General features: G+C 45.4%; 1 protein-coding gene across 8 annotated transcripts in view; it reads left to right on the top strand.

Annotated features, from left to right (window-relative positions):
• epb41l4a (erythrocyte membrane protein band 4.1 like 4A) overlaps positions 1 to 13,543 on the top strand; it is a 323,866-nt gene extending 310,323 nt beyond the window's left edge. For 7 of the 8 annotated variants that reach the window (XM_072516431.1, XM_072516433.1, XM_072516434.1 and 4 more), the window contains 2 exons: positions 6,590 to 6,677; positions 10,944 to 13,543. In XM_072516431.1, coding sequence (XP_072372532.1) covers positions 6,590 to 6,677; positions 10,944 to 11,078 — 223 coding nt within the window. In that variant the 3' untranslated portion in view covers positions 11,079 to 13,543. The remainder of the gene's footprint in view (positions 1 to 6,589; positions 6,678 to 10,943) is intronic. The other variant, XR_011949090.1, reaches the window with a different exon arrangement.
• The last annotated feature ends 1,688 nt before the right edge of the window (positions 13,544 to 15,231 follow it).

Raw genomic sequence — 15,231 nt, 5'->3', positions numbered from 1 at the left:
AGAATCTGAATTTTATCCAAAGGGATCATTGGAGATTTCTCATGCACACTGTTGCTGTACACAGACCCATTGAATAGACCCAATATATATATTGATTGTTCAAGTTGGACTTTTTCCTACAAAACTGTGGTGATTTGTGGTGATTGTCATTTTAAGGGTGACAGAGCAATGTAAGGATCACCTGGTTTGGGGGACCAATTAGGACTCACAGTGGGTAATCATCCCAGGAGGTGAAGTCCTCTCTTAGGCAGAAGACATGCAAGGGACAAGGACAACCGCATGGCTGCTGTACTGGTGGACAGTTTTTCTTATTAATAAATACCTTTTGTATTTCTAATGAAGTCTGTAAAAGTTCATCATTACATCGGGCGACAAAGATTAAATTAGCGTGGCACTCCCTCTGGCCCAACACCTGTGAGTATCCTGTTTTAATCACAGTCTGAAAAGAAAAGTACTCACACCAACACCCCTCTTTGGGCAAATAGACCTATTTGAGATGTTGAGAAATTGCCAGACCCTGAGAAATTGCCAGACACTGAGTAATGTAGGGCGAGATCTACCGGTTGTGTTGCGCCCGAAAAGCAGCGCATCGTGGCTGGTAGATGCCAGGAGATCCCACTTCCGGGAACTATCCGTCACCACTTTGTAAGATCTAACGCGTTGTGAATCCCGCCCATTGTGGGACGGATCACTTTCTGGCAAATCTGCATATTAGAGTGAGAGAACTAGTCTCACTCTAACATGCAGTCCCAAGACCTAGCCAAGGCTCTAAACCCCTTTTGTTGGAGAACTTGGGCGAGCGCTGTTCAGTGCTGGTCTCCACAAACAAGGATCAGATGGAACAACACTAGTGGGGGTTTCCTAGGTGATCAGAGGCCGCCAGGTGCTTGTCCTCTAGGCAGGTTGACACCTTGGCACTGCCAGCCTGGCACTGCTACATGGGTGCCAGCTTGGCACGGCCAAAGTGCCAGGTGGCACAGCTGTCTGGCAGGAACACTGCCAGGCTGGCACTGACAAGCTGACATTTTTTACTCCACACAGACAGCCACCTGAGGCTGGAATTGAACCCGGGTCCTTGGAGCTGTGAGGCAGCAGTGCTAACCACTGTGCCACCGTGCCGTCCCACAAATAAATAAATAAGGTATCAATAAATACCATCTGTGTTTCTAATGACGTCTGTGAAAGTACATCATTATAAAAACATTTTCTTTTCTTTTTAAATTTAGAGTACCCAATTATTTTTTCCAATTGAGGGGCAATTTAGGGTGGCCAATCCACCGACCTGCATATTTTTGGGTTGTGGAGGGTGAAACCCACACAGATACGGGGAGACAGTGACCCGGGGCCGGTATCGAACCCAGGTACTCAGTGCCGCAGGCAGCAATGTTAACCACTGCGCCACCGTGCCGCCCCTTTACAAAACATTTTTACTCTCAGCTGAAGTGGTGATTAACAGCCCAGATTTTCCAGGGTAGTTTTTAAAAGGGCAGTGTGTTGGCTCCCACTTTTTGAAATACCGCGAGCATTTATGTGGAAAAAACTGTTGAGTGAAGAACTAGGAAGTGCTGCTTCTTCTGGAATTACACCTGAGTATGAGTCACTATGTTCAGGAAAGGAGGTCTAAGGAGAGAAAATGAGAGAAAAATACTTCTGTCCAGGAATTTCTGTGGTACATAACAGAAACAAATTTTATGGCGGGCAGGAGTTCTGCATACAGCTTGTCTGTATGCTTGACTCCAGCTCATTTCCCAGGATCAATGTGATGTATGTATTTTGGAAGCTGGTGTTGGGGGTGGGTTCTGTGGTGTGAGTGCGCAGTCATAAACAACACATTTATTTTACTGCATTCCCAATTTTAAATATGCCAGTTTCTATTCTGCAATCTAACACATTCTGGTCCGTTACTTATGAAAATCCAGCCTTTTCAAATTGAAAGCCGTCCTCCGACAGGGAGGCACAGTTGTTACTTGCCCCAATGTTTCCAGGCTTCAAATAATAGAAACTAAACCATATTTTTCTCATTTGCATGAAGTTATAATATGGCCATTCAATGTGGACAGATGTATTATTCTCCTCATATTGTGGAATTACCATCGGGGAACAGAGGCACAATTTTGCAACCTTGTCTGATCCGATTAAGTTTTGTCTTTTCATTTTTAAAATGTAACTTGACTGGAAAATTATCTATTTTTTAAAACTCTGTTGACCAAAACTAGCCAGCAGGAAAGTATATTACTGATGTCTGAGTTTAATGAACCAGTCCTTTAAATACAGCAATGATACTGTGAAACAGTGCTTTCTGTGTAGCTTATTATTCAAATGAAAATAGATTCTGAACATAAAGTCAGCATTATAATAATTGCCAATTCTTTGTATGTAAACTAAGTACTTGACAGGAGTCACTATATTCTCTCAGCTCCCTTCCAACATTTCTAACAGCCTTAAGGCAGTAAATGTTTTAATTATTTCATGTTTAATTTTATGAATTATGTATTAAGGTAAGTTCTGCAATTTCCTTACCATAGTGCCTTGGAAATTGATGACAGAGTAGATATTGAGACAGACAATAATTATTTGCTATCATAGTTACATCCTGTGGTTTTTCTAAATGCCCACACTACTTGAAACTTGAAAACCAAACTTGAGATAATTATGAAATGGCACCCTATTACAGTAAACTCCTACAAGGCCGATCTTTTAAGATGCCAGCTTGTACAATACCACTGGCACCAACATCAACATTTTTGTGAAATTGTTTTCTACACTTGCATTAAAACCACCGTTCACAGTAAGGCTTTCTGAAGCTTGAAGAACCTAGGGCAGGATTTCTCCCTTCTGGGGACTAAGTCCCCACGCCGGCGGGAAAACAGGTGCCAACCACTCCGGCGTCAACAGACCCCGAAAGTGCGTAATTCTCCCCATTTTCGGGGGCTAGGTGGACGCCAGAGGGGTTGGCGCCGCTCCAGCCAGTGCCAATGGGCCGGCGCAAGTTCGCACATGCGCGGAATGGCCGGCGTGTTCTCGCACATGTGCGGAACAGCCGGCGTGATCTCACGCATGCACGGAACGGCCGGTCTGATTCCGTGCATGCGCAGACCGGCCGGCGTATTTTCCCGCATGCTCGGGGGGTTCTCTTCTCCGCGCCGGCCCCAGGGCAATATGGCGGAGCCCTACAGGGGCCCGGCGCAGAGGAAAGACGGCCCCCCCACGGAACAAGCCCGCCCGCAGATCGGTAGGCCCTGATCGCGGGTCAGGCCACTGTGACCCCCCCCCCCGGGGTCGGACCCCCCGTGCCCCCACACCCTGAGGACCACCCCCGCACTCTTACCCGCCAGATCCTGCCATGCGTGAGGTGAGTAATTCACGCCTGCGGGCCTGGCCAAAAATGGATGGCCACCCGGCCCATCAGGGCCTGGAGAATCACCAGAGGGGCCGCTGTCAACGGCCCCCACCGGCATGGCAGAAATCCTGCTGCCGCCCGAAAAACGGCGCCAGAGAATAGGGCAGCCGGCGTCGGGGCGGGATTCATGCCTCCCCCGGGGGATTCTCTGGCCCGGCGTTGAGCCGGAGAATCCCGGCCCTAGGGTAGAATTTATACTTTGGATGCAGTCACTGATCTATGTTCAAATTGCAAGCACAACTGCGCCAGTTTTGAAAAGTGCTTTTTTTTCTTGAGGTTGCACTCAAGCCACCGTTCACAGTAAGGCTTTCCCCTGTTGCCAAACTCAAAATCTGCCATGAACAAGCAGTCAGCCAGCATTTTACAATAGTAACAGCACAGCATTATTAATACAGCTGAAAATGGGTTTATCACTAAAAAAATAATTTTAAAATTAATGTCAATCCACAACCTGTGAGTAACTTAATTTTAAGTCACTGAAAATAATTTTAAAATATACTGGGTGGGATTCTCCGTCCATTCACGGCAGCAGGATTCTCTGGTCTCGCTTCAGTGAATGGGAGATTTGGCTGAGCACCAAGTTCTCCGTCCTCGCTTGCAGCGGTAATGGGGAGGGCTCACACCGGAGAATCCCAGCCACTGAATCCTTTACTAGTTATATCAGAATACAACAGTCAGCCTCTTAGGCCAGATTTTTCCAGGCCTCCCCCATCACCCTCAGAGCAGTTTTCCCTTGGCGGATGCAGCGATCCATTAGCCAGCAGTGAGATTTACCGGTCCCACCAAAGTCTGGGGGTTGACTTTGGCAGGACCAGAAGATCCCACTGTCAGGAAGGGCTGGAAAATCCCACCCTTGGAAAGATTGTTTTTTAAATTTACATTACAGAATTATTAAATCCTTCCTATTAATGCCCTTATACTCAAAAGAGCGAGCTTTATTTTTCCGAGTCCGCCAAAGGACTGCATTAGGGGAAACTCCCAGAGGTGATTCACTCATCCTGCCAGTTTAATCAGTCGCAGGACCTTTGAAGACCAGCTCCAGGACTCTCAAACAGGCTACTGCTGCTGGTCATATTGTCCCTCGTCTGAAGTTCAATCCAAGTCAATCAAAGCACCACTCATAAAATATAAAAGCAAAACATTGCTGGAAATACTCAGCAGCCCTGGCAGCATCTATGGAGGGAGAATCAGAGTTAACATTTCGAGTCCCTATAACCCTTCTTCAGAACCACTCAAGGCACCACTCATCCTGATTGATTCAACACCCTCCAAAGTGCTGAAAGCAAACTCTCAAGCAAAAATACATTGATCAAGCCCTTTCCCAGCTGGCCAGTGAGAAAGTGAGTATTTATATTGCAGTATTATGAGTTTTAATCACCCCCCCTCAAATGCCATTCTGTCCTCATCATCTTTCAGCAGCAACTTTCTGGAAGCCTTGGAAAGCCATGGATGAAACATTTGGTTTAAAACTGTGCTCAAACATTACTCCAATTATGCAATTGCCCTGTGCTAAATGGCAGTCCTATTCCCTGAGGGGGATGTGTGCAGATAGCCTAGTTAATGGTGGAAATTAGGAGATTAGAACCAGCTTCTTGATGTGTTTGCTTTTTTGCCAGGTATAATCTCCCTCGCCCCACCACTATCACCGAAAACTACATGCTTCGCTAGATTGTGAATATTTGTGAATTTTGTTAAAAAGGTGATGGGTGTTAGTGAGGAATATAATTTTTTCTTAAGGGATAACTATCCTGTCAGCCGCAAGTAGCTCTAAGTTGGATATAATATGGTTGGATGTAGAATAAAGCTCCTTTTATTAAGCCTCAACAATGTAATCAGTTTCAACTCTGGAAGATAATACGTAAAGCATCGGTTTTACATTTGATCTTTTCCTAGACCAGCCAGTGACCCCTCTGAGCAATTGCTAATTAGTCTGAATTATGCCTTGTTTTCCTCCATGAACCCATGCCCACTAAGTTCTGAATTAAATGTCTAAACACATTTGATTTAAGAGTATTAACAGGCAATAAGGAAAGGTGACCTTCATTCCATCAATTGTTGCTGGTTTTGTATCCAGGTCATAGAAATAAAAAGTTATCTTCTTCAGTCCACCACACAGGCTTCCAAAGCTGTAGCCTTAGAATTGAAAAAAAAAATTCTCTTGACATTCCCTTGTTCAGTATTTTTATGAATCTTCTAACTGTCATGCCCAGTATAACTTTAAACATGGGCTGTGCTTGTATGGAAGCTTCTGGAACTTTATTTACTTAAAAATGGACACTGATGAATTGTTGACAAGGCTGCCAAGGGGGTCAGACCTTTGCAACTTCAACCCAGACTATTCTAGAAAATTGTGAACTGAATCACACTGGGTGGGAACTGAATCACACTGGGTGGGGGATGCCCCCCCCCCCCCCCCCCCCCCCTTGAATGAACATGCCGAGAGCACTCCCTTCTGAAATTCATGACTCCCATTGTTTGAAGCTTACTCCAAAATACAGGGTCACTTAACTCCTAGACTCGAGGGGTTGGATTCTTCTGCCCCCCACCCCCTCCCGCCGAGATAATAATAATAATCAAAAGTAACCTGGGGAGGGGCGGGAAGTCTGCAGAATAACTATGGCAAGACAACATCTCCAGAGAAAGATTCTATCACTTTTGTGTTTTAGGAACCAAGCGGGATAAGGTTTTTTAAAAAAACCAGACTGATTTCAAAATTGTGAGTTCAACTGTAAAGAAATTGGGCCCCCTGATGTAACAGTCCGACTTCATGACCTGCTGATGATTCTTCATATTTGAGGAAATCTTAAATAATCCTTACATTAACACTAAAGCATTTCTCTGTAATTACTCCGTTAAAATAGAAGACATAGGAACATGTTAAGTGTCCATCTGCTAACATTGCCACATTAACTTCAATCTTAGATTACATATTTAGGATTACTCGTGCTAAATGCATTGTGTCAAATTTCTGGTATAGTTTATTGTGTTTTAGATTCTTGGGTTCAAGCATTTAATTGAGTATGGTGCTGATTGTAATTAGGGCTCGATTTCACATACATTAAAGTACTAATAATTTGTATGGCATAATAACAAAACTGATTTGATTATTAGTCAATGGCTAACTCAATAGAAATTTCAATGCTGCAAAATATAAAATGAAATAATGGACACATATCTTTTTGTTTTCAGTGCCAGGACTGATCTTGTGCCACCATTGCCTGTGACCCATGCTTCAGATGTTCAAGACCGTCACGGATCATCTTCAACGTTGAATCAAGTACGTTTTAGTCAAACCTTTAGAACTATACTAACAAAGCAACTAAATGTCTTCGAACATGTCATTGTGAAGAAAATATTGTCAGCATTAGAGTCAATATTGAAACTCCAGAGTTTTCCATAAAAGTACAATTATTGTTGGGGTGAGGATCTGGGGCATGTTCCAGGTGAAAAAGGTTCCATACTGTAAGCAGGTGGCTGAAGTAATGCGTCCAAAGACGTGCAGATTAGGTGGATTGGCCATGATAAATTGCCCTTACTGACCAAAAAAAAGGTTAGGAGGGGTTATTGGGTTACGGGGATAGGGTGGAAGTGGGTCGGTGTAGACTCGATGGGCCGAATGGCCTCCTTCCTCCAGTATGTTCCATGTTCAATGCCAGGGATATGACAGTGACTCCATGGAGCACAAACCTATTGCCCTCTCTCAGGAAGTCAGCACTTCCCACCCCTTCCAATCCACCAGTACCTTTGCTGACCTTGTCAGTGAGCCAGCCAGACTGATCCACCTATGCCAAGTGGGGCATTCTGCAGCTAGTTGTTCTGTAGCTGCTATAGGCCATCCTCCATAGCCATTCACAGTCACTTCCACTGAAATTCAGCCACTGAGGTAGCACCGTGTAAGGGCACTAGAATAGGTAATGGTACATGGAAGGCAAGCACCATGGGGATGCACAAGAGTGGAAAACGACCTTTGTCTGCAATATATGATTTAATTTATCAATTTGCTTTTGAATGTTTATTTTGAGTTAATTTTTAATTTTTTGTGTATCTGTTTGGTCAGTGGATAAGTGAACGCCCCGAGGGATTGCTGATGAATGGACGATTGGAATTGCGGTTGCAGATGAATTTTTCACTGGCACCCTGACCAGGAAGGCATTGTCTACCTTGCATCCTGCCTTTCTCCTCCTTCTCCTCATGCGTCTGTTCCTCAGCTAGTCACCGTATAGCTGGTGTAGGGGGTTGTTCCTTCATCTGGTGACATGCAGCAGAACACCATGAATGTTGACACCGACTCTGCCGAGTGCTGCAAGACTCCAGACTGGTCCAGACAGTAGAAGCATTGACTCCACATGCCAGTTGTCTGTCCTATCACATTTCATGTGATGTGGTTTTCATTTGATGCATGCTGTGTGTGTGTAGGTTGTGCACCAGAGTCATGAAGCACGGCATCAGCATATAGCCCTGACCACCCAGTGGCCATTCTTTGGCTTGTTGCTGTGGCTCAAATGCATCAAGTACAGCAGACTGCCACAGAATGAAGACATCTTGACTGCCTCTTGGGTACTGAGCATTGACCTACTTTTCTCATTGCCTATGGTCACACACAAATTGGAAATTGAGGGAGTGATTCCCTTTCTGTTGCTATGCGGTCTATAGTACCATGCAGTATGGGGTGCCTGCAATCCTCGCAAAACTGCATGTTCAGTCTCCATGCTTCTCTCCAGCATTAGAAAATGAAATATAGTTGGCTTTTATTGATTAGAGAGCCTCAGTGACTTCCTGAACAACTGTGGAATGTTGCAAATATGTTCAACTCCAGCCTGGAAGGAGCCAGGCACACAAACGTTCATCACCACGGTTACGTTCACAGTTGCTGGTAGTGCAGTCCTTGCCCTGCTTTGAGGTTATTGTTTTAGTCCCAGGAGGTGGTAGACTTTACTTGACAACATCCATACTGAAGTGAAAATGTCTCACAAAATGGGAGGGATTCTCCCCTACCCGGCGGGGCGGGGGGTTCCGGCATAATGGAGTGGCGGGAACCACTCCGGCGTTGGGCTGCCCCAAAGGTGCGGAAGCCTCGGCACCTTTAGGGGCCAAGCCCTCACCTTGAGGGGCTAGGCCCGTGCCGGAGTGATTTGCGCTCCGCCAGCTGGCGGGAAAGGCCTTTGGCGCCATGCCAACCGGGCCGTAAGGTCTTCGCCGGGCGACGCATGCGCGGGAGCCTCAGCGGCTGCTGATGTCATCCCCGCGCTGGCGCATGGGAGGGGGTCTATTCCGCCTCTGCCATAGTGAAGGCCATGGCGAAGGCGGAAGAAAAAGAGTGCCCCCACGGCACAGGCCCGCCCGCAGATCGGTGGGCCCCGATCCCGGGCCAGGCCACCGAAGGGGCACCCCCCGGGGCCAGATCGCCCGGTGCCCCCCCCCCAGGACCCCAGAGCCTGCCCGCGCCGCCTTGTCCCGCCGTTCAAAAGGTGGTTTAATCCACGCTGGTGGGACAGGCATTCCAGCAGCGGGACTTCGGCCCATCGCGGGCCGGAGAATCGGTGGGGGTGGGCCCGCCGACCGGCACGATTCCCGCCCCTCGCCGAATCTCTGGTGGCGGAGACTTCGGGACACGGCGTGGGCGGGATTCACGCCAGCCCCCGGCGATTCTCCGACCTGGCGTGGGGTCGGAGAATCCCGCCCATGGTTCCTGATTCAGATTCTGTGATAGCATAGACCCTTGAAGGGGCGAGCCTTCACGGGCCACGTGACCTTCCCAGAACCTATGGGGATGGACATGCAAACCTGGGCCTATTGGGTGCCAAAGCGCTGCCCTGGCAGCGGGGGAACCATCGGAGTAATCCATGGAGTTGGTGGGACTGTCCTATGTGGGAGTTGTACATATAAAGTTCTTCCTTTGTTAATAATCACCGTTGTGATTTAACTCAGACTCGTCATATTATCTCGCGTAACAGCAAATTCAGGTAGGAGAAAAGCTCCCTGAATGTGCTGAGTCAATATGGCGTCTGATTGAGACCCCTTTGTCCTCCTTCACCTCCTCCTTCTGACAGCTTACCCTGCCCTGCATGTCCTCTGTTCATTCTCCAATACGCTGTATTTCAAGGAGGATCCCTACTGATTCTTGGCTGCAACTGGTTTGTGCAGTAACCCTAATGTCAGTGCAAATTCCTTCTGCACCTAAAGCATAGGAAATGGGAGCTAGAGGAGGATATTTGGCTCCATCATGCAACAAGGTGATAACTGATCTTCTACCTCAACTTTACCTTTGTACATTATGTCCAAATTCTTTAATTCTCTTTGTACCCAAAAAAATCTATTGATCTCTTGTCTTAAATGTGTTCAATGCCTGAGCAACCACAGTTCTCTAGGGCAGAGAGTTCCAAGATTCATGACCCTTTGAGTGAAGAACCTTTTCTTCGTCCCAGTCCAAAATCGCTGACCCCTTATTCTGAGACTGTGACCCCCCCCCCCCCCCCCCCCCCCCCCCCGCCCGCCCCTGATGTTCAGGATTCCCCAGCAAGGGGAAACATTTTCTCAGCATCCATCCTGTCAAATCCCTTGAGAATTTTGTATGTTTTAATTCGACCACCTCTCCTCCTTCTAAACACCATAGAATAAAGACTTAGGGCGGGATTTTCCGGCCGTATCCGCCCGGCGACCGGAAAATTCCGCCTGAGGTCAGTGGAGTTCTTCATTGTACGCGGCTCACCTGTGGCGTTCTTGCAGCGGGCGGGACGGGAGAATCCAGCCCTTAATCTTCGTAATCTCTCCTAATTGGACAATCCCCTCTTTCTGTGACAAGACATACTTGGACATTTTTGCACCCTGGGGTAGATGCTAGTGTTGTAACTGTCTGGAACAGGTACTTCTGGAACATATGTCTTCAGCACCACAGCTCACATATTGTCAGGGTCTATTGCATTTGTTATATTCAGTGCTATCAGCCATTTTTTGATGATATGTGGAATGTGTTGAATTAACAGAAGACAGGCATTTGTGATGGTGGGGATTTCAGGAAGAGGCTGAGATAGATCATCTACTTGGCACTTCTTTGAATATGGTTGCAAATGCTTAAGCCTTAGCTTTTGCAAATACATGCTGGGGTACGTGACTCAGGATGCAGGTGTTCACGGAGACTCCTTCCCCTGTTGTTTAAGTGTCCATCACCATTCGCACCCGGATGTGACAGGACTGCAGAGCTTTGATCTGATCTATTAGTTGGGGTATTGCTTAGCCCTGTTTATAGCTTGTTGCTTCTGCTGTTTCCCATGAACGTCACCTTGTGTTGTCGATTCACCAGGTTAGCACCTCATGTTTAGGTTTGTCTAGTGATGCTCCTGGCATGCTGACCTACACTCCCTGTTGAAGCTGGGTCACTGTCCTGGGTTGATAGTAATGATGTAGTGAGGGATATGCCCCCTTGAGATTACAGCTTACAATGGTATACAATTCTTTCCCTGCAGAATCTTCAATTTTTTTAGTTAAAAAATGTTTCTCAGTAAGTGGATGAAAAAAAATTCTCTTTGTTTTAAAATTTTGTTAGAAACAGAAGAGAAATAAATCTGAAGGCAGTACCACAGAAGGAAAGACACAAACTTCAAGTGATGACTGGGATTCAAAATACAGTGTTAAAACTTCCAGGACTATGCAAACACCACGGATCAAGACCGAGACCTGATTACCTTTAAATTATCAACTGAAGAATATTTTGGGCATGCAGTGATGATTCTACATGTCACTCGAACATTTCTTCGGAGAAAACCCATTTTAAAAATGTGTTACTATAACGCATCGTATTTCTGGAATTTATGACCATGAGTCTCCAACAATCCTCTGGATTTATATATTCCAAGTTTTCTTTTGCCGCTTGATTTTCTATATTAGTCTGTCAAGTGCAGATGCTGTTAAGTAGCTGGACACTAAATTATATAGAAAACAGACTTGGGGACCAATTACCTATTTTAAAAAAATATATTTTCTAGAACAGTTCTGCAAAATTTTTCTATACTTTGGTATGTAATGAAACATTCATAAAACACTGACTATCAATGCACATGGAGAAATACAAAACATCTAAAGTTATTTAATCCACAGTATTTAATGCTTTCTACATCAGCATTGTCATTACATTGCTCAGTTATGTGAACAAGCAAAACATTTGTCTTCTCTCACAGTTGAATAGCTTGTGCAGTATACATATAATAATCTTTATTAGTGCCACAAGTAAATTTACATTAACGCTGCAATGAAGTTACTGTGAAAATCCCCTAGTCACCACACTCCGGCACCTGTTCGGGTACACTGAGGGAGAATTCAGAATGTCCACTTCACCTAACAGTACATCTTTCGGACTTGTGGGAGGAAACCGGAGCACCCAGAGGAAACCCACGCAGACACAGGAAGAACGTGCAGACTCCGCACAGACAGTGACCCAAGCCGAGGGTCCCTGGTGCTGTGAAGCAACAATGCTAACCACTTTGCTACCGTGCCGCCCACATGTTTCAATTTGAGAGTTTTTTTCTTGTTTTGAAATGACTGCTCACGTGCAAATTCCTTTCACTTCCATCCCCTAATGTACTGTCCATAAATAAATTATACCATTTGTGTTAGATGCTTCTTAAATGGGCTGACAATAAGTGGGTCACTCATAATACTTCATCAAAGTAAAATAGGTGAATAGATTTTAAAAAGAAAATCCCCTGGCAATAAAAAAAGTTTCAAACAAACAAGTGCAAGATGATGCTGATCATCAGTAATTTAGTTTCTGATAACACCCTGCTCAGATTGCAGCTACTGCCTTTGATTTTGATGTACTTAATCTCCATTTTACTAAATCAATGTATGTACATTGAAATGTCCGTTACTTAACATTATACATGTGACCAGAATTTGTTGCATTTCCTGAAAGCATGCAGGGCACTCTTCTGTAAATTTATGTACTTATTGGATGTGATTTGAGCACTGCTTGAAAGTGTAAAATATATTAGGTAAAGGGGAATGTGGATATAAGTCAATGCAGCCTATCGCCGATGGTGTGGGTATCAGGCATTGCAGTCAGCAAACTAGTTTCTCCACCTAGATTGTTTTGGATGACAGTGAATATAGTTAAATATTTAAAGTAGCCATTGGCAGAATGTTCTTTGCCAATGAAAACAAGTAACACATCTAGTCCTGGACTGTATTGTTATTTCAGAGCAAGGTAGGAGCCAGGCCATAAACACGGCTTTTATTGTATCTATTGTTGGTTGTAATACCATTTTCTTAATGATTCCACTTCTGGGGGAGACCAAAGCTAAGCGCAATAAATATAAGACTGTCATTAGTAAATCCAATGATGAGTTCAGGAGAAACAGAGTGTGTTTGAAATGTGGAACTTGTTATCACAACAAGTAGTTGAGACAGATAGCATCGACCCATTTAAAGGAAAATTAGATAAAAACATGTAGGAAAAAGTTTTAGCAGTTAGTGATGATAGGATTAGATAAAGAGTGATGGGAAGAGGTTCATATGGCCCATAAACACTAGCAGAGATCATTGCAGCTGAATAGTCTATTACTGTGATGTACGTCTTCTGTAATTGAACTAAAACATTGTGGGAAATTAGCTTTACAAACCAATTATTGCATATGTAATCCAGATTTAAATGAAATGCACACAACAGTGTTAATTCCTGTTACCTCAAAAAACCCATGTGTGGAACTGGCCACTGAGCACCTGCTGCTAATAGGATCAAAACTCATCACCAACAGAAGGTCAAGGCCCATTGAGACTAAGACAGCAACTTTCTTTTCTTCAGGAATATGAAGAGACAAGTATCATAATCAGAGATGTCAGTATTTTCCATGCATCACAATTCTCAATTGTGATCACTTGCTGTTGCCAATCCTATTTTTAATTCTGTTGCGCATATGTAATCATAATGATAACTGTACCAGAAAAATGATAACTATTTGTAATTGCTAGAGTTGGTGGCATTGAAATGGCAGCCACAAAGAATAACCACTTGCAAAGCAATAATATGCTAGATTAGTAAACTTTCAGAACATTAAATTGGAAGGTACGGTTATTGCTGTAATGTAATTTGCATGTTGTTATGAGTTTGGTTAATAGACAAGAAAATAAATCAGCAAGTTTTAAGACTGATCTTTTCTGCACAGATCTTTCCTGATCATTTCACAATATCAATTTGCTTACGGTTTTGTACGTGCGTTCTATCACAAATCCACAATCTACACTGTGGGCAAGTAGTAGCATGTTCCATTCACATCCAAAGTATTTTAGCCCAGTTTCAACCACTTCTCATAGTTCAAATACCATAAACTAGCTATTAATTTGGTCACTTTTTTTGTAGTGGATCCAATAATGGTGAACGATAACTTCCGGCTGGTTTCCTTCCCGTTTCAAAGGTGTTTTTATTTGTTCACCCAGCTCCTTTCTTGGCCCACGAGTTCTGGAATGAAGAGAGCTGCCATCAGATTGGAAATCTTGCAATAAAATTAACCAGAGACCCAATGGGTGGAATTTAGTCCAGGAGACATGGGTCCCACCAACGGATTTGGAAGTCGGAAGGATTCCCAAGGAAGCGGGAAGTGTCCAGCCGGCCAGTTTGGGAAAGTGATGTGTGGGGCCCATCGATTACATGGTGGGGATGCACCCTTTTGTTGCTCTCATTCATAATCAGGGGCGGGATTCTCCAATCCTAGGGCTAAGTGTTGACGCCGTCGTAAAAACCGGACCATTTTACGACGGCGTCACCTGGCCCCCAGGATCAGCGATCCAGCGCCGCATAGAGGGCCAGCACGGCACTGGAGAGCCTCACGCTGCTCCAGCTGCTGAAACGGGCATCAACACGGGCGGCGCAAGTTCGCACATGCGCGCCACGGCCGGTGCGAGTTCGTACATGTGCATAGCTTGCTGTCTCAGCACCGGCCCCGACGCAACATGGTGGAGACCTACAGGGGCCCGACATGGAAGAACATAGGCCCCCACCGGGATAAGCCCGCCCACCAATCGGTAGGCCCCAATCGCGGGCCAGGCCACCGTGGAGGCCCCACCCAGTGTCGGATCCCCCTCCCCCTACCAAGCCGCCCCCGCAGCATGAACGCCGAGGTCCCGCTGGGTAGGACCATATGAGAATGACGCCGGCGGGACACGGCCGAACTTGGCGGGCACTCGGCCCATCACGCGGGGAGAATTGCCGGGGTGGCTGCGTTGAGCTCCCCGACCCAGCCGGCACCATTGACGCCGATTCTCCGGTTGCCGGAGGAGCGGCGGAGCGTGATTCGCGCACCCCCCAGCGATTCTCCGACCCGGCGCAGGGTCGGAGAATCCCGCCCCAGGTCTCTGGTGCCTGCAGACACCTTTTCCGACGTTGCTCCACTCATACGTCCAATATTGTGATCATCATGTGTTACATTCTCGGCGGACCCCAGTATCTTGTCTTTTTTAGAATCCAGAAACCCAGGTATTCACTAAAAGAATGAAGCCACGGGGTTCACAGTTTAAATCAAAATAATTTTACTGCACAAAATCAGAGAACATGGATCCTAATAAATACTCAATTTTAAATAGTCCATTGTGTTAAAGATATTAAAAAGTAGAATGAACACAGATATTGTATTTTAAATTAAACTTTGCAACCCAACTTTCCTCCTACATCCATTGAACTTCCATCCCCAAACCCCCAGGTCAGATGCCTACGTGAAATTGTAAGATCAACGTGTGCACGGTTTCAAAGATTTGCATAAGGGTTGAGACTTCCTGGGCTTAGTTCTAGCAAGATTTTCCCTCCAAATTTCCTCCTACAGGCCCATGGTTGTAGACGTGCCATG

The sequence above is a fragment of the Scyliorhinus torazame genome, chromosome 9 (assembly GCF_047496885.1).
Source record: "Scyliorhinus torazame isolate Kashiwa2021f chromosome 9, sScyTor2.1, whole genome shotgun sequence".
NCBI classification, from domain to species: domain Eukaryota; kingdom Metazoa; phylum Chordata; class Chondrichthyes; order Carcharhiniformes; family Scyliorhinidae; genus Scyliorhinus; species Scyliorhinus torazame.
This window is presented reverse-complemented; position numbering and strand designations above follow the sequence as displayed.